This window comes from Oenanthe melanoleuca, chromosome Z (genome assembly GCF_029582105.1).
Source record: "Oenanthe melanoleuca isolate GR-GAL-2019-014 chromosome Z, OMel1.0, whole genome shotgun sequence".
NCBI classification, from domain to species: Eukaryota; Metazoa; Chordata; class Aves; order Passeriformes; family Muscicapidae; genus Oenanthe; species Oenanthe melanoleuca.
In genome coordinates this window covers 76,568,691-76,591,183 of record NC_079362.1, presented here as the reverse complement: position 1 = coordinate 76,591,183, position 22,493 = coordinate 76,568,691, and the positions used below count along the sequence as shown (strand labels likewise).

The 22,493-nt window shown below is 48.2% G+C and overlaps 2 protein-coding genes and 1 long non-coding RNA gene across 3 annotated transcripts in view; all 3 read left to right on the top strand.

The window, feature by feature from the left end:
• The window catches only part of LOC130265104 (uncharacterized), a 178,310-nt gene that overhangs the window by 36,994 nt on the left and 118,823 nt on the right, over positions 1 to 22,493 (top strand). The window lies entirely within an intron of this gene.
• CPLX4 (complexin 4) lies at positions 907 to 9,348 on the top strand. The gene is made up of 3 exons (XM_056513917.1): positions 907 to 1,106; positions 2,980 to 3,067; positions 8,097 to 9,348. Exons 1-3 carry the CDS (start codon positions 940 to 942, stop codon positions 8,322 to 8,324), a joined length of 483 nt encoding a protein of 160 aa, XP_056369892.1. The 5' UTR covers positions 907 to 939; the 3' UTR covers positions 8,325 to 9,348.
• Positions 15,604 to 17,725, top strand: RAX (retina and anterior neural fold homeobox). Its single transcript, XM_056513918.1, is given in 4 exon segments — positions 15,604 to 15,983; positions 15,985 to 16,087; positions 16,187 to 16,414; positions 16,925 to 17,725. Coding segments are annotated over 4 exon segments (972 nt in total). The 5' UTR covers positions 15,604 to 15,795; the 3' UTR covers positions 17,378 to 17,725.

Sequence of the window (22,493 nt, the reverse complement as noted above, 5' to 3'; positions counted from 1 at the left end):
TATGACCTTGGTAGCAGATCCTGGAAATCTTCACCTGAGTAGACCTGGTGAGACTAATGATGTGACTAAAGGTTGGAAAGGTGAGGATCTACAGAAACAATCTATACCCAAAAGGTATCCAGACTGTTTTATGGCATACAGATTCAGATTTATTCATCCTTTATCAGTAATTAGGAATCCAAGCAGCAGGTGTTTAATGCAGCACCAAAGCAGGGGTCTAGATGGAGGCAGCCTGGGGAAGAGCTGACAGAAAGAACTGATCTGACTTGCTTTCTTTGGGGTTACTTTCTTAAAATAATCACAGCAGTGGTGTTTCATTCATCTGCAAGATAAACCATGCATATGAAGAGGGCCTGAAGAAAAACCATGCAAAATATTTCTGTCCAGTGGGATAAAATATTCATGGATAAAAAGAAACAGGGTTTTTGCTTAATGAAGAATTCAAGTTTTCAAATCTCAAATCTGAGGGGTTTTCAGTCAGTAGGCTGAATTTTGCTATTTTACTATTGGTATTGAGTCAAGCACAACATCCAGGGATTGTTGTGATCTCTGTGAAAGTGAGAGCAAACTTCAAGACTAAAGATGTCAAAATGCTATTGCACACTATAATCGATTTTTGTGTGTGTGTGTACAATTAGCTTAAAGTATTAATGGAAAAAGTAGGTAGTTGCATCTAATGATTTTTTGGAGTAATCTGAACCATCTGCCTCTATATATTAAGGAGTTCTTTCTTTAATCCAGATTATGGCTGACAAACTGGTTTTGGCATTCACGTTTCACTAGCACTGTGCCCTTGAAGAGCTGATGTGGCTGTAGAAACTCTCTCCCTTAAAACTGTTGTGTTTGAAAACACTTTTTGTTTGGCTTTCTTGTAGTTGTTTTCTTATACCTCTTTTTTTCTTCTTCTTCTTTTTTTTAAATTTTTTTTTTTTTGAGAAGATGGCCTTTCTAATGAAAAGTATGTTGAGCAACCAGGTAAAGAATTTGGGACTTGGAGGTGGAGGGGAAGAAAGCAAAGAAGAAAGCACTCCTTCTGATCCAGCAGCAGCTGCAGGAATGACCAGAGAGGAGTATGAGGAATATCAAAAGCAAATGGTTGAGGAGAAGTGAGTACCTGTTCCCTTATTATGAGTACAGGGCTGATTCTTGGTAGCTTTGTGCAGATAAAAATAACCCAAGAAAAAGCCAAACAGGCAGATCTTCACAATTTTTTTTTTAAAAGCAGATGAATCTTTGCTAAAAAGACTTTCCAAAATAAAACAGGAAATGATAAAATATTACGTTCCCTCTTCCTGCCCCCCACTCCCCATCTTGCAACTCTCTCCTATGCTTTCCTGCTATCTCCACAGTTTAATATGCTGGACTCAATCCTAGGTGATGTTGCTTTATCTAGAAAAATTTTCCAAGATGTCTGTAGTGCAGCATTTAATTCTCGAATGTATGTGATTGGTTCTAGAACTCCATGTGGAGCACACTTTCAATATGTAATATTTCATTGTCTACATTTATTATGGCAGACATAATAAAAAGTGCTGCGTGCTCATTTATCTTGAGCAAAGGTTTAAGATAGTTGTTTTTTTTCTAAAATGTACTAAATAACGTGGAACTTTAAAATCAATTGAGTCTCGATTTCGTCTGTAAAGACAATCTTTATCACTTACTGAGTTTATGAAAACAAGTAAAATGGAGGACTTGGCGTGTGTAGGAGTTCAAACCATGCATAATTATAAATAAAACGATTGACTTTTAAATCTCAAATGCATCTGTTCCTCTAATGGTCAATTACATAATGGTTGTGTAAATCCTTCTTGTAAGATGATTATAGGTGCCAGGTTAATGACTGATGGAATTTGAGGTATCCAGGTCTGTATTTAGCATCAGACATTTCTATCAGGTAGCCCTGAAGAGGTGGCATTTGGTCTGGAAGAAAGCACAGAATGTTTTGCTCTGCCTTTTGTCAAGGGATATTTAAAAGAGAAATGACCACCTGCTGGCCGGGAGATTGTTTATGGAGGCTGAGAAAGAGCACAGGATTCCTGGCATAGGGAAGTGCCTGGGAAAGGAATCACTTCTATGCTGTTAAGTGGGGGCACGTGTCCTTTCCCTGCTGGAGTGTACTGAGGAAGCAGGGCAGGAGTGCCCCACAGGACAGCTAGAATCTCTGTGAGAAAAGATCATGTCGGGATGAGATGTGGTTCTGTGCCAGAAACCACTGACACAGGCAGAGAATGTTCCTGTTTCAGGGCTCCCTGGATTTTGCCCAGTGTTCAACTGTGCAGGAGTGCTGACCAGAAAAGTAAATGTGCCTTGCTGAACTTGTGCTCAGGCAGCTTTGAACACGTAAACAACCAGGCTTTGGGTTCTTCTCAGATTTTAGGATTGTTTGTGGGGGTTTTGTTTTTAGAGAGAGAGAAATCCACTCATTTTAGAAGCAGAGGAAAAGTAATATTTCATTTGGAAGTAGCTTTTATGTGCCAGAATACCTATACTGAAACGAGATCAATTTTGCAATAGAATCTCATGAAAATGCTGCCAGGGAAAAAAGAAATTCAGTGCAGAGGGGGGTGAAAGGTGAGTGTTATCAAATATTACCAAAAAACTTTGAGGAGACACATTTTGCAAATAAATACATATGTAATCTAAAAATAAAAATGGTGCAGAGCAGTTCTTAAATCTAACAAAAACATTTTATAAAATCACAGATGAAGTCAGTGCTTTTCCACACAGGGAAGCTTTAGAATTCATTGCCCTTGTGAAACAACAAATGCACAAAGACCAGGAAAATTCACAGGTGACAGAAGCACCGGCAGTGTGGTCCCTTGTCATCACTTTATTGGTATTACTCCTTTTTTGCCTTTGGACAAGTTACTTATCTTGAGGAATAAGTCTCATGTGCAGCTTTTTGCAGCCAAGCAACTGGTTCAGTGCAAAAGATTGTTTCTATTAGCATCTTGAAGGAACATTTTTTCTTCTTTCCAGGATGGAAAGAGATGCAGCATTTGCACAGAAAAAAGCAGAACGAGCTGTTCTGAGGGTTCACCTGAGAGAAAAGTACAGACTGCCCAAGGTAAGCCTGTATCTCATTAGCTCATCTAGGCCAGAAACCAAATTCCAACCAATTTAAACTGCTCATTCCTTTTTCTTTAGTTATCCTGGCACTGTCAAATATTTCCAGGAAAACCAAAATATTGAAAGCAAAAGCCTCAAACAACTTATTTAAAATATTTTTTTTAATTGCTGTGTTATTTTGTAAGCTTTTGCCAGGAGAGAGGTAATACAGGACAGAGGACTCTTTCCAGGGGTTTGGATCATACATTTGCTCTGACCTCTCACCACTGAGAAGATATTGGCATATTTCATTTATACTCCTCAAGGATATGTGTGGTGGTTCTTAGCAATTTGAGAGTTTATTTGTATTACTTACCTGCCAGCTCTGAGTCATTACCACTCATATTCTGATCAGCACTTTCCAGTGCTTTTTGATTAATTAAAATAGAGGAAGGTAAAGGATCCATCTCCTGTAAATTTAACTGCTAAAAAATGTAGTGCTTCATCCAAACATGTAATTTAGGAACTCATCATCAACAGAAAAGACCAGCATTTGTAGCCTCGTCTAGCCAAACTTTTAAATAAGTGTTTAAGGTGGAGTTGGGTCACCTCCCTGTGGCTGTGGCTCTCCCAGAGGGAGGCCAGGTGACAGCTGAACTCAGGTAAGATGTGTTCCACCCCTAAGAGCCTGGTTCTTACGGTGCTTTAGCTAGGCAACATACCTGAAGGCGAGTTTAATTACAGAAAGATTAATTATGCAAAAAAATTAAGATTTTAAGTGCATGATTGGATTGAAGGCCTAAGTCTCTAAACACCAGCATTTTAATTAGCAGCTGAGGAGTAAAATATCATTAGGCTTTGCTTTCCTTTTGGAGGCATATGCTGAGACAGCTCCTGAGCAGCATTTACCCAGCATCTCACCAGCTCCAAGAGGGGCTGCTTTGGAAAGCTCCAGGATGCTTGAGTGCCCGGGTCTCAGCTAAATCAGTGGAGCTGGGTGTCTCTGGTTTTCAAATTCTCCCACTGGTAGTGCATTTTTCAGCTTGAGATGGTGTCCAGGTCACCAATCCCCCTTGGCTGAGCATCTCTTAGATACACAAGTGTGCAGTGGTGATCTGATCCATCTCCAGTAGGATCTTGGCTTTGGCATGTACTAAGTGCTCTCTGGGGCCATATTTCAGTAACAATAGAAGATTTGTCTCCAAGGTAGGAGAATAGCTCTACGCCAGAAAAAAATATTGCAGGGTACATTTTTCTGTGTTTGTTTCTCCTTATATAGCATTTAGGAAAACATGTTATACCAGGAAGAAAATTAAATTATTATATGCACACTTTATGACCCTGGGAAAAAAAAACAAAAAAAAACAACAGAAAAAAAAAACCAAAAACAACAATGCTTTGATACATTCTGGCAGGAAAATGCTCGCAGACATGACAATGCATTAAATACTTTGACAACTGAAAGTAATTTCAGGTAGCCTAGTATGGTCTAGAGACACTGAATATTACCAGTATCAATCACTAACAAGCATTTTAAGTAAAAGCATGAAGTTCAGGGCTAAGCAGGGCCCCCTTTGCCATGTAAAATCTAAGGCTCCATGCTATCTGGGCCAGATTTATAAGAGAAAGTAGACTCTTAATGAACCTAATCCTATTAACAGAGTTGTCAACTTAGGTTTGTCATCAGAAAGATGTTTTTAGCCATGAGACATTTGATCTATGGACAAATTTTTCATCTTTGGTGTATTCCGTGCATCACATTCACACAAAAGGTTAAAAAATATTATATAAATACAGACATTAATATTTTAATAATAGTATTGATTTTTTAAAAACTCACCAAGCTCTCTTATCCACTTGCTGCCTTTCTCCTGACCTGGGATTCAGTAATGAATTTCTGCAAGGTCTAAACACAGGGGCAGGAGTTGATGGTGAGCAGTGTCCCAGTGCAGATGTCAGGAGGGAGCCGTCCCCACTCAGCAGCTCGGTGCTCCAAGCACAGTGCCATACGTGCTGCTGTGCTGCTAATTGAAGTCCCACCTGCAGGTCAGGGCAAAGTGAACTGTGATTTTGCATGTTAGGGGTGCGTTATAGCACAGGATAAAGTCTGGAGTCAGCTAGCTAAGGATCTCTGCACATCAGCATAGGTAAATGCTCTGACAGGGTGAGTTCGGCATAAGGAAAGCAGCACATCATGCAGTGCTGCTGGAAAAGAGTTTGGTTCCCCTGCGATTAGTCTGTGAGCTTTCTCTTTTTTGTTTACAAGCAGACTTCATATAAGCAGTGTTGAACCCGCATTTGGTCCTCTGCTCCTCAAGTTGCACAGAAGACTATAACATTGTTCAGAGAACCGAAAGTGCCATTTAACAAGCAATCCCAAACTTTAATTGTTCTTCTTCCTGCCTGGAGGGCGTTGTCTCCCTGTGAGGGAGCTTAACAAAACTTCTAATGAAAGAAGCTGTCTCTCCCTGAGGAAGGTTGCTTTTCTCGCGGGGGACATAGAGCTGTCTAATGTTTAATCTGTATCCTTTACCTATGAGAGCCGGAGAAGGAATTCCTCCTGTGATATCAGATGGTGACCATCTCCTGCTTGCACTATCTTAATCCTTCTCCCTCTCTCTCATTCAACTTTTTCGTTATTTCTGTTCACACTTAATGCTACAAAATGAAGTTGGTATCCTTGAACGGACCCTTGCACCTTAATTTGGGCAGAGGACTTTACCATCAAATTGTAACAAAGCAGATATTTAGACAGTTTTCTGATCACCCCTACCTGAATATCATTGTGTATGTAAAGATCTCTATTGCATCTATAGCAAAACAGATCTGGGACTGACAACATCAGATGCACAATCAGGGTCAAAAAATATTACCATGCACACAGACTCTATGGCCTCTGCTGTTGAATTGTCAGAATAATGTCTGACCCAGTTTTGGCCTGGGCACTCTCCCAAGCAGTTCCCACGGCCAGTTTGGGAGTTAGGACAGGCATTCCCAATGGGCTGGTGGATGGACCACCCTGTTTGGTAGGACAGAGTTCAATAGCATCCCAGTGGGCATTTCCAGGCCAGCTGCTCTTGGGGCAAGACCAGTGCCAGGCACATTTAATTTAGTAGAATCATGTTGCTTCTGTGTTCACTTTTCTATTTCAAATAAAAGTAAACAAGAATCAAACGTTCAAATTTTAGAAGGAAGAGAAGATGCCATACATGTATCATGTACTTCTTTGCTTCTTGTGAGGGACCCCTTTTGGGCTTATTTTAGGTCTATTAAAGCTAAATGCCAAGTGTTAGAGGCAGGTGGCTTGGGCAGGACTGTACTGCTTTAGACTGTATGTCAATATATTCTTTTTTGGTCAGAGAACACTTTGAAACACCAAACTGTTGCACATCACATCCCAGACTTCCATAGGGCAGTGGGCTTTGGTGCAAGACAATTGTTCACATTGCCAAAGATGTGAATCACTACAGTAGCATGCAGTGATGATGCCTTAAATTAGAAATAATTCTAAAGGAAAGAACATGTGTCTGATTAGGGGCACTTTTCCAGTAATTAACATTTTTTTATCATCCTCTACTGCTACTGGCAAGGATTTCAAAAGGGCTAACTCCTCTGATAGCCATCAGTTGTGAATAAAATCTTAATACAATTTTTTCTGCTACATAATCAATAAAAAATACCTTTTCTGTTTGGGAGATTGTTTTTAGCTCCCACAGATCTGACTGCAGCAACTCTTACCCCAACAGGTGAAGAGATGTCCTCACCCATTTTATCCACATAGCAGTAACAATCCTGCTAGAGCTCTCCAGTTTCACAGGAGATATGGGAAAAAAACAGATTAAAGGGAAGGGCAAACATAAAGTGTTGAAATAAGGAACTGTAAATAGTGGTTATGCAGCCAACCACCCCCAACCTGCCTGTCCTTGCTAAGGCCTCCAACAACAGACATTGCTCATGTATGTCCTTGCATTCATTTATCCTTTCATTCATGCAAAACCCGGACCCCTCACTCTAAAAAACACCTCCTGCTGATAGCATTGCTGCTTATTCATATCAGGCCTTTGCTGCTGTCATGCTTAATTTTGGAGATGTAATGAGGCATTAATGCTTATCTTTGATGTGTGAACTGTGTCAAAATATCCTGTTCTTCTGAACTCTGGATCCATCAGAATCCACCAGAACATGTGAACAAAATCGCCATTGTTTGAAAAATTGACATAATCCCACTGATGGAGTGTTTCAGTGGGCAGGCAGGAAGCAAGTGTGTGTAGTGCTTACTGCATCTCAGCCCTTCTAATTGCTTAACCAGTTTCTTCTCCTGTCTCCTTTTGCTTTCTCAGACTCACAACCAACCTCCCTCCTCTCTTTTGTTGTCCAAGTCCTCCTATTACCCCACTTCTCAGCACTGCAGCACTGATTATGTGCCAGGCTCTTCATCACAACTCAGAGAACCAACCAAAGACCTAGACGGAGTTTAGACATAGTTTGGGAAGATGGGGAATCCTTTTTCCAGTAATTCTTTCTGAAGTTTAATGCATCTTTCTTCCAGAAGGCTTCAGTTTAGTGCTGATACCTAAAAATTCCTGCCCCTCCCAACAACTGAATAAGGAAATGGTACCACACACGTTTTCTAAAGCTCTTGTTTCATTGGCCAGAAGCTGACAGGCACAGTATAGCAGCTGGCAGGCTCAATAGTGTCCAGCAGCGTGGTTTTGGGGGATACAAGTAACTTGGAATGGACTTCCTGCCCTATTAGCAAAGATTTCTAAAATGGCACGTGACACTGAGGGCTTCAGTTTTGACAGTGCTGAAGCCCCTTAAAGAAATATAATTGACATTGCCCAAAAAATCTTACAACTTTCTTGGAGACTGATTGAGGCCCTGAATTCACAAGTTGCACCCAAAAATTTTGATTGAAATATCTGTGCATCTGTTTCGGTTCTTCATAAAAACAAAAAAAAAAAAAATAGGAACAAAACAAGAGGCTCATTGGTAGATCCTGGGAGAGCAGAAATACTCTCATTTACTGGTTTTGTTTCCTGCTTTAGAGTGAATTGGATGAGAATCAAATACAGATGGCTGGAGATGATGTGGGGTTGCCAGAAGACCTTCAGAAGATGGTGGCAGAAGATCAGGAGGAGGAAGAGGACAAGGACTCTATCCTGGGCCAGCTGCAGAACATCCAGAATATGGACATGGATGCCATCAAAGAAAAGGCACAAGCCACCTTCACTGAGATGAAACAGGCAGCTGAGCAGAAATGTTCTGTGATGTAGAAGAGCCACCACTGCCCAAGGGCTGTAACCTCAGTCTTGTGTTGCTGGGTCTGCAAAGGGAGAGCACGTAGCTCTATAGCATTCAGTGTAAATATAGAACAGTGATGAGAGAGAGACTTAAAACCCTGAGGGGAGAGTAAAAATTTCCCTGCTGGGACTGCCTAGAAGGAAGTTAGAACTTATCCTCAGTTTTGAACATAACTTTTTCCCCCATGGAAAAAATGGTTTTAAATAAGTTAATACTGGGGGGAAAATGTGCCTTTTTCCATTTTTTTCCACATGATTGAAATGCTAATAAATATGTACGTTTGAACAAAATTGTACTTCTGATACATGACCTAGAGGTAACTGCTCATTTAATCCTGCTTTCAGAAATAAACACGTATATTTCTTACAAAAACATGTCTGTCTCAAACATCTTGAGGCAAACACAGTGTTCAGATATTGACATTTGCAGCAAAACCTTGATTTTTTTCACTACACTAAGTGTAGCAAAAGGCAAAAAATGAAGCATGAACTCAACAGCTTGGGTCAAAAATGTCATATACACCGAGTGAGGACTTGTAGGAAAGTAAGGCTTGGTGGCTCTCTGTGAGCTCTGCTCTGGAGCAGTGCAGGTTTCTCCTGTCAGCTTTTATTTCCCATCCTCTCAAAGACACTTCAAACATAAAGGGACAGCAGTGACCTTCTTGTCTTTGTGTGCCAAATTCTGGGGCTCGGGGTACCAGCGCTAGGCTAAAGCAGCTCCCCATGCTGATTCTGGGAGTTGCCTCCATCGAGGGCTAAGCACAGAAGGTTATGCCAGGGTAGGGCACCTAAACCTGAGGGAAGGCATAGCTCTCACTAGTGTTAAATCTGCCTGGGTCTATGAGACATGCAGGCTGCTGCTCCCAAGGAATTTTATTAAATGAATGGCTTTGTAAGTTCTTCAAGAGCTAGCCTGGGAATTTAAATTTGGAAATGAATACATGTAGCACTTTCCTACAGGTTTATAAGTCTCTTTCTCTCTCTCTCCTTCTGTCTGCAGCCAATCAAGTAAAAATATTCATTTTAAATTAACAAATGCACTAAGTATGATTTATCTCCTTTCTTTTTCTTTCCTTCCTTGCTTGCTTCTTCCTTCCTCTTCTCTTTGTCTTTTTTCTCTTTCTCCTCTCCTCTCCTCTCCTCTCCTCTCCTCTCCTCTCCTCTCCTCTCCTCTCCTCTCCTCTCCTCTCCTCTCCTCTCCTCTCCTCTCCTCTCCTCTCCTCTCCTCTCCTCTCCTCTCCTCTCCTCTCCTCTCCTCTCCCTCAGGTATTGGTTTGTGAAGTGCACAAGATACAACCCCAGCACAGTCCAGGAGTGAAGATCACTCTGTGCTGAGCCCCCTTTGCCTGCTTTGAGTCATGTCCTCCGGCCCCACAGAGCAGTGGGAGCTCTGCCAAGCCCCAGGGAGCTACAGGGCTTTGTGGAGAGAAGTTAGGTCATCTCATGGATGCTGGAAGGTGCCACCACCACCAGGGAGGATCTGTCCCCAGGTAGAGGTACAGGGAAAGTCTGGATGACACTGGTTCCAGAAGTAAAGCCATGATTGCAGCAGGCAGCCCACCAAGCCTGAGTGGCACAGAGCATCTTCCCACACTTGCCTGGGACGGTTCCTGTCCCTGCAGAGGAGTCAGCAGTCACTCACAGCCACACAGGGACAGTGACAAGGGGCAGAGGGACATGGCAGCCCAAGGAGGACGTGGGCCTGTGTTATGCCTGAAGTGTTTTACCAGTCACTTTGAAAGGAGGCCAGATTATCTTTTTGGCAAAGTCACCTCTGCAGTGAGGCAGAGAGAAAGGCAAGGGAGAGTGGTTCCCCTCCCTCCTGCCTCAACAGCTGCTGGGTGCCAAGGTGGCAAGAGGAAGTCCCCCTTCCACCTCCTGGTGCACCTCCTGGTGCACAGACACTGAGATACAGAAAAGGGCCAGAGAAAAGCTGCTGCCTTTAAAAAACTCATTACCACTGACAGTCACAGTGGTGCCTGACCCCACGTCTGCAAAAAAACAGAGAGGGCACCATACAGCTTTGTGTGTTAATCACATATGAATCATGTTTGATTAAGGCAAATTACATTTATTCTGCAAATACATTTATTTGAATGTCTTTTTACCTAGTTTTGACTAGAATCCTTTGTCGCATTTCAAGCTGATTGCCAGTTTTCCCCAAATGTTTCCGCTGAGCACACAAGCACTTTCTAAAATCACTCCTCCCAACCATATGTTAAATGTTCTCTTAGGTAGTTTCTAGTTTCCCTGAACACAGCCAGTTTGCTAACAGTAAAAGGAAGCTGAGATTCCTTCCTACAAATAGAGCTTGGGAAAGTTCTTTCATCAATCACTCTTCAAATATAAACTGAACAGACTTGCTTGAAAACCTGTTATCCAATATTTTCCCCATTGCAGCATTAGGAAAATACACATTTTCTTCTTGCTCATCTCCTTCTTTCCTAAGAAGCCCAAGTTGACAAATTCTGAGCCTCCTTGCTTTTTCCTGAGGATGTCCTAGTGCATTAAATGTCTCTCATCCAACAGGTAATTTTCTAAGTGAAGAAATCCTATCTTCAGGAGGTCCCTCAAGCATCACAGGTATTTTGCCTAAAACCACCAAGACTTCTGATCTGATTTATTCCTCTTGGGATTCTGCTCTCACAAGGCACCATAGAATCGAATTATCTATGTAGAATGACAAGTGGGGTCTTCTAGGAGGTCTTTACATAAAGTATATAAAATAGTCACCAGCTCAGCTCAACCAGTCCAAGGTTTGTGAGGCTCAATGCATTTCCCTCTGCACTGGTACAAATATGGGTGGTGAATCCACGCTGGTGTGTTGTTTTACAGACTGAATTGTCCTATCTATATACACCAAAATAAACAAGCCTAAGGGTTTTGACCTTTGAATTAAAATGAGCCTGGGACATCCCAAAAATCTTACTGAAAGCATCTGGTGCTTTAAAGGATCTAATTAAATTTGTCAGCAGATATAGGATCAGCATTTTCACAGCTTAAAGGGTCAAAGAAGAAAGTCAGAATCACCAAATAAATGATTAATGAGATTCCAAAAAACTGTCGGGGCTGGCAGAGACAAGCAGGACTGAGAGGTGGCTTGGGACTGGCACAGGATGGGAGCCCAGCCCCACTGAAGTGCTGCTGGCAAGAGAGTGAGCTGTCTTAGGCACACACTGTTAGACCAGAGCTCCCACATTGAGTCTGGAGTGGCAGAGCCAGGGCAGGGTGGCAAATCTGTGCTGCCCTCAGCAGAAGCCTGATCTTCAGTTTGCTGGACGTGGCTCCTGCTCCTGGCAGTACCTGCAGGGTTCATCCCTCCAGCACCAGCTGATCCCATCTTCAGCCACCAGCCACAAGCTGGGGAGGCACATTAGGAGGAGGTGGTGGGGCCAGGCAGGTACATGCAGCTCTCAAGGTGCTTAGCCCTGGTGGTAGGTCACAGAGGAGCCACTGCACGTGTGTGCACGTGTGCTGCTTTGCGAGTCTGGCAGCGTTGGTGTCCTACCTCTGCACAAACGCACATGTATGTGTGTGCATGCAGCTATGCACGTGTGAGAATGGACAGGGACGTGTCCGTGTGTCCGTGTGTCTTTGTCAGGAGCAGATTAAAGGGTTAGGTCACGTGGCAGCCCCTACTGGACGGACCCTACCTGGGATTTGGGTTCTTAGAGCTAATAGGATCGCTGGAGCTCAAGACTGTCATCCCATCAAGATAAATGTCTGTAGTGCCCACTTTTAAGCAACCCGAATTCAATTAGGCTAATTGGAAAACAAGTAAAGAAGGATTGCATTAATATAGCCTTATAGTACGAACCTCTCCTCCCTCCCTCTGAGCATGGCAAACCCAAATGCCAGAGCCCTCACACCCAGCCCGTGGTGCTCCCACCAGAAAGGGCTGCCTGGCTCCCAGAGCCTATTCCATTCCCACAGCCCAGACAGACAGCAGGACAGCAAGATCTCTGTGCAATTCCTGGGTGCCAGACAGGACCCCGGGAGGTAGAGACAACACAGATGATTTTCCTGGGCGGATCAAGCAAAGTCTCAGCAGAAAAACAAGGAAGGTGTGAGCAATACAGTGAAAGGAGAAGGCAGCAGCTTCCTCATGCATTATGCTTTCAAGGTTCTGAAACTGCACCCTTAGGCATTTTCAGGGAGGAAAAAAACAAAGCCTTTTTTTGTTTTTAACAATCTGCTGGATGATACAGAGCATGCAAACTGCAGGAGGCTACAGGTTCCCTCTAGGTGAATATTTCCTCCTTTTCCTTGCTTCCCTCATATTGATTTGCAGTCTGACCTTGGAAACCCCATTTATCTTTCAGGGAGGTCCTCCCTGCTGCACATCTTTGTTCTGGAGAGTGATGTCTCTCCTGCAGCGTGACTTCATCTTCTAATGTCTGCTCTGCAAGACAGTAATTATTTCACCTGGACATAAAGAAAAGGCAGGAGAAAAGAAAGGAGGAACCTGTGGCATTTTATGATGCTGATTTCACTGTGTGAAACCATGTCCCATGCAGCGACTACAGGATGAAAACGATTTCCCTTCAGTCTTCACTATACATGCACAGGAAAGAGCTACAGCAGACAGCTGCACTTTACAGAATATCCATCATGAGAACTCTTGTTACTTTTCAAGCATAACTTCTGCAGAAATTTTAATAATGCATTGCAGAAGAATAAAAAAGGTGATGGAATAGGGGTATCCCTTGGAAAGGCAAGTAACAAACCCTGCCTGTTTCATCCCCGAATGAATCCTCTCAAATTCGATTCTGGTTTCCCCAATAAGTTTCCAAAGGTCAATGGTCTTTGCAAAGCTGTGATGTACCACAGGATCAATTTCTGAGGCTTCATACTAATACGACACATATCCTAGAGGTCTGCAAGGTATTCACCTGACAGCCAGGACATCAGACCCAAAGGGAAATGTTCAGTTATCTTCTATGCCTATATAAACCTTCTGTGTAATCAGAGGAACCATTAGACTTTTTCCCTCCCTGGAGCACTGTAATGCCTCATGCATGTCACACAGTCTGCGCCTGAAGCACAGCAAGAGAGAAATGAGAGGTCTAACCTGGAAGGATCAAAGCTCTCTCTGCTCTGCTCTAGGGTTATGGAGTTTTTTCCAGGTATTTTTTCAAATTGGAACTAAGGGAGTGGCTTCCTCTTCCAATAATTCCACTCACTTAGAAGAAGGATGCTACAGTGACAAATGTAGCTCCGTATGGAAAATACAAGTGGATGATTCTACTGCTGAAGAAAAAGGAGGCTTCTCTATCAGGGAGGAAGGTGTGTGTGTCCTGTGTGGTACTCAAGCACCCTGCTTCAGAACTGGAAGGCTTTTTTGCTGCTTTCATACTGTGATTAACAGCAAAAAAAATTGAGTATAGACCTTGTAACCAACAATTTTGACAGGTACCCCAGAAGCAGCATCTCTGCCAGGATGCAATGCCCTTTACGGCACAGACTAAAGGGCTTTTGTTCTTTCGTCTCACATTCCTATCTTTCTTAGCTACATCAAGCCAAACTGATTCCCATTTTTGCCCAGGACTTCTGGAGGGACAGGTGTGCTTCGTGCTGGTTTTGAGTGCTGTAAACCCCCCAGCTTCAAATTAGAATAAATTAGGGACATTGCACAGTTCATTCATCTTCACTAATAGAGTTCCTGCGAAACACACATGTAGATTATAGGAACACAATGGCCCCTGGCTGATTGCTTTGAGTACCCTCCAATGTCCCTACTATGGTATTGACTGGCTTTTCATAGTATCCACAAAAGCCACACTAACCTTTTCTTTTCTCTTCTGTTGGCCTCTTCCCTCTGTGCAAATGGACGTCTGAGCTCTTTCGGCCTCAAACCACCCCCCAAGCAGTCAGTGAAGGCAAACCTCACCTGGAACTAAGAAAAGCCGTGCAGTCCTACAAGAAATCAATTCAGGGACATCAGAACGTAAACCTGCAAAAGGTGTGGACACCGGCAGAAGCAAGCACTGCCAATCTTTGATTCCTCTGGAAAAATCTACATGATATGGATTCTGTTGGGGCAGAAGGGGAATAAAAAAATGAAGATTTATTGAGAGAGGTCATACTTATTAGACTAGCTAATATATATGGAAGAACAAGCAGCAGCTAAGGTGTTTTTCTTTCACATACACTCTCCTTAGGCTTCAAATAGAAGTATCTTCAAAGCTAAGTGTAGACTGAAAACCACTCTGGATGTTACTGGGTTTGTCATGTAAACAAGCTGAGACAAAAGATAGCTGGTGCCTCAGAGGAACTGGGAAGTACTAGTGTGGAAAGTGATAAAATGACAGAAAGACAAAAGCAGGAGAAAAAAAAAAAAAAAAGATGCAGGAGACCTGATGCTGTTACATGGTTGGTCCTATGGTGGGTTCACATTTTCCACCAAGCCAAGTAAAAAGTGATGTGTGGGATTTGGCTCCCTGCCTCACCTCCAAAAGCGTTTTGTGCATCCCCCATGAAGCCATGCCCTGCCTGCTACACACCACCCCACCAGCCCCACTGGCACTGTGAAGTACAGGGTCACAGAATCAGCTCTTACAGACTTTGTCCTGCAGCAGCATACTGAAAACTTTCTCGCAAATAGTGTTTAGAGCTTCCTTGGTTTTGTGAAGTCTGAAAGGCTGAACACACCCCCTGCGTCTCTCCTGCCCAGAAGCACCTGGTCTGAGAAATGTCTTTGGAGGTAACCTGTCGCAGGGCGAGTGTCCCGCAGAGCAGCAGCGCAGAGGAGTTTACCCAGCGCCCCCGAGCCGGGCCGGGGCCGCGGATCGTCCCGCGGAGCAGCTTTCGAGCGGCCGCCGGGAAACCGACGCACCTACAAACCGTCCGGGAGGTACCTCGGCTGTAGCCGTCGGGCAAGAGAAAAGCGGCAAGGCTCCGAGAGCCGCCGAACAGCGCGGGGCCGTGCCGGGGACGCGCTGTCCTCCAGCTCTCGCCCCTTCCAGTCCCGTTCGCTCAGGCCCCTTTACCGCGCCCCCGGCAGCGGCTCCCGCCGTCCCGGCTCTGTCCCCCCGTGCCCGGCGCGCCTCTAGCCGCCCCGTCCCACCGCGGTTTCCGACAGTGCCGCCCCTGCCCCGGGGCTCCGACCGCGGCGCTCGGCCCGGGCCAGCCCCCGGCTGCAGCGGAGGCCGCCCCGCCCCGCCTCGGGGGCCCCGGATGGCATCGCCCGGTGCCGTCTGTGCTTGGGGCCGAGACCGCCGGGGAGGGGCGGAGCGGCCGGCGGGGGCCGGGGGATGCCCTGCCTCCCCCTCCGTGCCGAAGAGGCGCGGGGGCCTCGCCTTCCCTCTCGCCTACCGCCCCCCGGCACTCCTCCCCCGCCCCAAGGAGGCCAGCCCGCCCGGCGACACCGTGCCAGACTTGCCCGCGCCGCCCGGAGGCCGGGTGAGACCGCAGCGCCGCGGCGGAGCCCCGGGCCGGCCGCCTCATGCACCCGCCCGGCGCCCCGCTCGCCATGGCCGAGGGCGCCTTCTCGCTGGCCGCCCCGGCGGCGCGGAGCCCCGGGGGAAACCCGTCGAGGCTTCACAGCATCGAGGCTATCCTGGGGTTCACCAAGGAAGACGGGCTGCTGGGCGCCTTCCCGCCCGACGGCAGCGCCAAGGAGGCGGACCGGCGGGGGTCCCGGCACTGCCTGCCCAAGATGCCCGGAGAGCCGCCGACGGCCGAGCCCCAGAGCCGCGCCGAGCGCTTCCAAGGTGAGCACTGTGGACGAACGCCGGGTGCCGGGGGGCGGACGGGTGGGCGCCGCTCTCCCACGCCCTCGGGAAAGCCTCGCAGGGAGATCCTGCCCGTGACCCCCCTCTCTTCCCCTCGCAGAGCCGTACTGTCCCGGCAGCACCAGCCCCGAGCTGCCCGCTGGCAGCAGCGGCGAGGGGAAGCCGTCGGAAGAGGAACAGCCCAAGAAGAAACACCGGCGAAACCGCACCACCTTCACTACGTACCAGCTTCACGAGCTGGAGCGTGCCTTTGAGAAGTCCCACTACCCCGACGTGTACAGCCGCGAGGAGCTGGCCATGAAGGTCAATCTGCCCGAAGTCCGCGTCCAGGTAACGCCCGGCCCGGCTCCCCGCGATAGCCCGGCCCTGACGGCCCCCGGCGCAGCCCCGTGCTCCCCGCAGTCGGAGCAGCCCCGAAGCGGCTCGCAGACCCGTTGACCACAGCACGACTCCGGCCACACTCGGGGCCCCACTGGAGCCCTGGGCGCGGCTGCCGCACAGCCGCGGGCCGGCCCGACCGGCGGGACAGCGCGGGGCGCGGGTCCGGCAGCCGCGTAGTCGGTGCTGCTTCCTTTGGGTGGCGTGTCCCAGCCCGGGTCTGCCGAAGCCGCTGTGTGCCAGGGCAGTGGCGGGTAGATGGCCGGGCCAGCTCCGCTGCGGGACTGTTATCCACCGAGCGCAGGGCTGTGTGTCGTGGAGGAACGCCCGAGCCCCCCAAATTCCCTTCTGCCCCAGCTCGGCAAGGCGTGTTTCCCTCACCCTGTTTTGTGCGCCCTGCTGCAGCCAGGGGCGAGCCTCTGTCCAATGCCTCGGGCCTGGCTGATACAGCTCTGCTTTCAGGTTTGGTTTCAGAACAGAAGGGCTAAGTGGAGGCGGCAGGAGAAACTGGAGGTGACCTCCATGAAGTTGCAGGACTCGCCCATCCTCTCGTTCAACCGCTCACCGCAGGCAACACCCATGGGTCCTCTGAGCAGCAGCCTGCCCCTGGAGACGTGGCTCAGCCCGCCGGTGCCCAGCAGCACAGCGCTGCAGACCCTGCCTGGCTTCGTGGCCTCTCCGCAGAGCCTGCCCGGCAGCTACACGCCGCCGCCCTTCCTGAACTCTCCGGCAGTGACCCACGCGCTGCAGCCCCTGGGGGCCATGGGGCCACCGCCACCTTATCAGTGTGGGGCCACCTTTGTGGACAAGTTCCCTTTGGATGAGGCAGACCCACGCAACACCAGCATTGCCGCCCTGCGGCTGAAGGCCAAGGAGCACATTCAGTCCATCGGCAAGCCCTGGCAGACAATCTGAACTCCCTCTCTTGCCTGGGAGTAAGCCATGGGGAAGGCACATCCCAGAACACCCGAGGGACACCCTTACCCTGCCTTGGCTGCCGCAGATGGCCAGGCACAGGAGGGCTGTCCCTTGCACCAGCCTGTCCCTTACGCCTTGACTTGCTTTTGTATTTTGTGGTCCTTTTAATTCCCTTTTCCACAGTCCCAGAAGAGTTAGGGACCTGGTCATAGCTTAGGAAAAACAATCTCTTTTGCTCTCCCTCCTTGGCTGGATGCTTTAGTTGCAATAAAAGCTACAGTAGGGCAAAGAGCTATGTAAGGCTGGGGGCCCAGGACTGCCGTACCTGGGGAGGGGGTTCTGCTTTTGCACCATTAAATGACACCATCTGCATGGAGGCTGTGCATCATGTTTCTGAACCTAAATGGGCATCTTGGGCTGGAGCCTCCTATCCGTGTGATGCAGAGAGGAGTGGGAGATGCCTGTCTGTGGGCTCTTCTCTGTCCTCCTCCATCAGCAGAACCCTGCCCAAGCTGGCTGTGGCAGTGCGGACTGCAGACCCGTGGTGGAGAGTGCCCAGATGGGAGTGGCCACAGAGGGGCTGGAGCCCTGGCAGTCCTTGGGTCACACACACCCCTCCCACAACTGCCCTTGTGGAGCAGTGCCAGGCTCAGGTGGGCTTTGCAGGCTGGAGTCAGTGACAGTCCTTGCTGCCTCTGCAGAGAAGGAAGCCCAGCTGCCTACAGGGAGAGACAGACGGTCTCTGGCTGGGCACTGACATCTGTCTGGGGCCTGGAAGGCTCGTCCTGCCTGCTCTGGCTGCCCAGCACAGCCCCTGGAGGCTGACACAGAGCTGGGACATGCTCGCTCCCCTGGCCACCCAGTGCCCATTGCCAGGCTGCCAAAACTAAAACTGCGGCATCCTTATTTTTCATTATCTCCGTTACTGCCGGTAATGGGGCTGAGAAGCTGTAATGAAACACCCCTTCTCCTCTGCTGGGCATGGGGTGCTCTACACACTCGGGAGGTTGTGGCAATTAATGTTTCTCATTAGGGAAGAGAGAAGGATGCACAAGTGCCCTCATTGTGTCCTGGGGATGATTCAATGCAGACTGGGAGACCTCTCTTTTCACCATTTCCCACTCGTTGTGGCCAGACAAAGGCTGGCATCTAATTATATTTTCACAATCTGTGCATATCTTTTAAGAGTCCTGTCAGAAACGTGTATGTCAGCTTTGTTCAGCTTCACTTCAGAGAGCTTTTTAACTTTAGACAGCAGTTTCTAAACATCCCTTCATAGCCTTCTCCACAGCAGCCCTCATCTATTGTATGGAGAGCTTCTTTTACAGATAATAATAAGAATCCCTCTTGTTTTCAAACGCCTTTTCCTCTGTCCCCAGCCTCCCTGCAGATCCAACCTGCCTCCCTGGACCAGAGCACACAGTGCTCAGGACCCCCAGCCTCCCTTCCCTGAGCCATGCTGGTCCAGGGCATGCAGGGAAGCCAAGTGAGTGGTCCCCCTTGAATTTGGGGGGAACGAAGCCCTGCTGGGGGACTTGACAATTCTACCTGTGTGTGCATTTGTGGTGTGCCCACCCTTCCCAGCACACATCTCTCTGCTTCCTTGGCAGAGAGAGGAAGTACTGCCAGGAAGGGAACTGCCATTGCTGTCAGGACCAGGGAGGTATTTTGCTAAATTCTAGTAAGGACACCAGAGTAAAAGAGAACAAAAATCGTATTGCTTCCGTTTTTAGGTCTTATTCTAGTGGTCCTTTCACAGGGGAGCTTTGCTTGCATCACCAGTGATGCTGGAGTTGCAAGAAAGCATGGCTTTTCTGGTGGCTGCAAGAGAGGGATTTCTCTTGGTGTGCTTGAGAAGTGCCTGCATAGCCTGGCTTGTGTCAGCAAGAGACACACACTAATGAGTGACTGCACAGGCTCTGCACACTCTTCCTTCTCAGGGTAGGAACAATCTCACTTGTCATTACTTGGCTGCAGTCCAGCTGTGGCTCTGAACTGAAAACCCTCCTGCAGGTGAGCACATTGAATTGCTGCCCTAAAGTTCTCACCTGTGCTTATTGCTCGTGGTTAATAAGCAACTCCCCAAGATTTCAATAGTGCTTTCCCATATTTTGGCATTACTACCCTCCCTTTCTCTTACCTGCAGTTCTTCTGTATCCTGTAAAGTCGTTGGAAAGGAGCCCACGACTTCCTGATCAGCTGTTGCCAGTGCTGATGCTTGATTACTTGAGACAGTCAAAGGCTGGCTGTAGGTTGCTGGCAGCTGGCAGCTGAAGATACCTGCTCACTTTTAATAAGGTCCTATCCAGCACCTGCAAACAAATGAAGAAACATTATGGCAAGCTATGGTGGTTGTTCTTCTATTGGCATATTAAACAGGGCTTTCTTATACCTTGTACATGTGAACATTGTAAGTGGATCAACTGGGTGCAGTCATGTCCTTCAAGGAAAACTGTGATTTTATTGCTAAAAATTAATATTTTACAAGCTACATGTAAGTGGGCAAATAAAGAGACAGAGGCATATGTAAACACAACTTTCTTCTAGCCTGTCTAGTTTTCCATGCTCCTACACTTTCTTTCAAATTGTTCCATTCCATTTTAAATGCCCATTTGTTCATTTTGTAGTAAATATCTTCTCGTCCTTAATTGGGTGCTGAGTCTAATAATCCTGCCTCGGCTTGTTAACAGTACAATACCAGCCAGAGTTAATGACCCATTAGCGATTAATTCCTTAAACAGCATCTAATTGCTCACTGTAAAACCTTTTCTTAAAACTGGATTAAATCATCTAGATCCTTAACCACTTCTTTACTCTAACTTTGCTAAGGCTATTAGCATGGTCTTCTGAGTGGTCTGTTTCTTCTTTTGCTTAAATTGTATTAACAAGATAGTACTTTTAGTATCCCTACTTGACTTCTTCACAACACCTGAAGTTATAAGGAAGAAGAATACAGATAAAAAGACTGTCAGGGAATTGACAATTATGAGGAAAATGCCACGATGGAATTTATTATCAAGACTGTATTCTGGTCTCCCTTCCTTCTCCCCATCCCCGCTCAAAATCCTGTCTTGCATTCCAGAAAACGAGCAGATACTTGAGCTCTTTAGTTTTGACCTGAGGTTCAGCTCATTGGCTGCCCAGTGGATCAGGGCTGTCTCTGTGTGCAGCAGGGACCCTCAGTCCCTGCTGGATGGCTCAGAAGCTGTCATTCCCTCTGGAGCAGCAGGCTGGCGGCGGTGTGTGCTACTGCCCTGGTAGCTCACTGAGACATGAAAACACACATTGCTCAGCCATAGTTTGAATTTCTGTACTAGCTGCTGGGGTTGAGGGCAATACTGTTCCCTTCCAATGTGCAAAAAGTTGAACGATCTTGTCTCCATATACCATGCCTACATCAGGCAGGCATTTCAATTATGGACATTCAGTTTCTTACTATTGAAACCTCTCAAGTATCTGTTCAAGAAACTCCTGGTTACATCTTCCCTCATCTCTAGGGACGTGCTATGAAGTCCAACAGACATTAATTCAAGGGGGTTCCCTTCAGCTAGTGTTTCAGCTTCTCTCTTCTATAGAGTCAGCCACCCTCCTTTGTCACTGTTACAAACCTTGGGACTTCCTTCAGTAATTTGTCAGACACTGAGTACCCACCCGCAAAATGCTAACACAGGAGAAAATGGTGGAACAAAACAAAGCAAAGCAAAGCAAAGCAAAGCAAAGCAAAGCAAAGCAAAGCAAAGCAAGTCAAAGAGCAAAGCAAAGCAAAGCAAAACAAAACAAAACAAAAAATCAAAACTTATTGCTCGTTAGGCCAGGACGCTGATATTACCAGCTTCTCTGGTAAAATTAATACTGTTTCTACTCTCTGAACATCTTTGTGTTCTGCCAAGGCATTGTGTCAAAACTAGCTGACATTTGGCAGCCATCCCTGTGTCATATGACACTTCGGACCCACTCAGGTTGGGATTGTAGAGTCGGGCAGAGTGTGCGACTGAGATACAGCAAACAGGCACAGCAGCCACGGAGCTCATCGGGTACCGGAGCTCACCGGGTACCAGAGTTACCAGTGTTTACCGGAGCGCTCCCCTCAAGGCTGGGCCGAGGGCGCCGCCTGCCGGAGGCGCCGGGAGCGGGCGGTCGGGACTCGTCCCAGGCCGAGGTTGCTCCGGGCTCACCGGGTACCGGAGCTCACCGGAGCTCGGCCGGTCCCGGGGCTCAGCGGGTACCAGAGTTCACCGGAGCTTTCCCCTCACGGCCGGGGCTCACCGCTTACCGGAGCTCACCTGGATGCTCCCCTCACGGCCGGGGCTTGGCCGGTCCCAGGGCTCACCGGAGCGCTCCCATCACGGCCGGGGCTCACCGCTTACCGGAGCTCACCTGGATGCTCCCCTCACGGCCGGGGCTTGGCCGGTCCCAGGGCTCACCAGAGCGCTCCCCTCACGGCCGGGCCGAGGGCGCCGCCTGCCGGAGGCGCCGGGAGCGGGCGGTCGGGACTCGTCCCAGGCCGAGGTTGCTCCGGGCTCACCGGGTACCGGAGCTCACCTGAAGCGCTCCCCTCACGGCCGGAGCTCACCGGGTACCAGAGCTCACCCCTCACGGCCGGAGCTCACCGGGTACCGGAGCTCACCCCTCACGGCCGGAGCTCACCGGGTACCAGAGCTCACCTGGAGCGCTCCCCTCACGGCCGGAGCTCAGCCGGTTCCGGGGCTCACCGGGTACCAGAGTTCACCGGACCGCTCCCCTCACGGCCGGAGCTCACCGGGTACCGGAGCTCACCGGAGCTCTCCCCTCACGGCCGGAGCTCACCGGGTACCAGAGCTCACCGGGTACCGGAGCTCACCGGAGCTCTCCCCTCACGGCCGGAGCTCACCGGGTACCGGAGCTCACCGGGTACCGGAGCTCACTGGAGCGCTCCCCTCACGGCCGGAGCTCACCGGGTACCGGAGCTCACCGGGTACCGGAGCTCACCGGAGCGCTCCGGGCAGCGGGCCGGGGGCTGCGGGCACAGCGTCATCTCCTGGGCACACGCGGGGCGCGGAGGGTCCCAGCACAGCGGCTTAAAGTGCAACACACGCCCTGTGCTGGGGAAGGTAGCGGCCCTTGCTGCTGGCTT

What these genes read in the sequence shown, in the direction of transcription:
- CPLX4 (XM_056513917.1), top strand. Translation starts at nt 940, where the DNA reads ATGGCCTTTCTAATGAAAAGTATGTTGAGCAACCAGGTAAAGAATTTG. An exon ending in AAGCAAATGGTTGAGGAGAA is followed by an intron (nt 1,107 to 2,979) that starts GTGAGTACCTGT and finishes TCTTCTTTCCAG; the next exon opens with GATGGAAAGAGATGCAGCAT. An exon ending in AAAAGTACAGACTGCCCAAG is followed by an intron (nt 3,068 to 8,096) that starts GTAAGCCTGTAT and finishes TTCCTGCTTTAG; the next exon opens with AGTGAATTGGATGAGAATCA.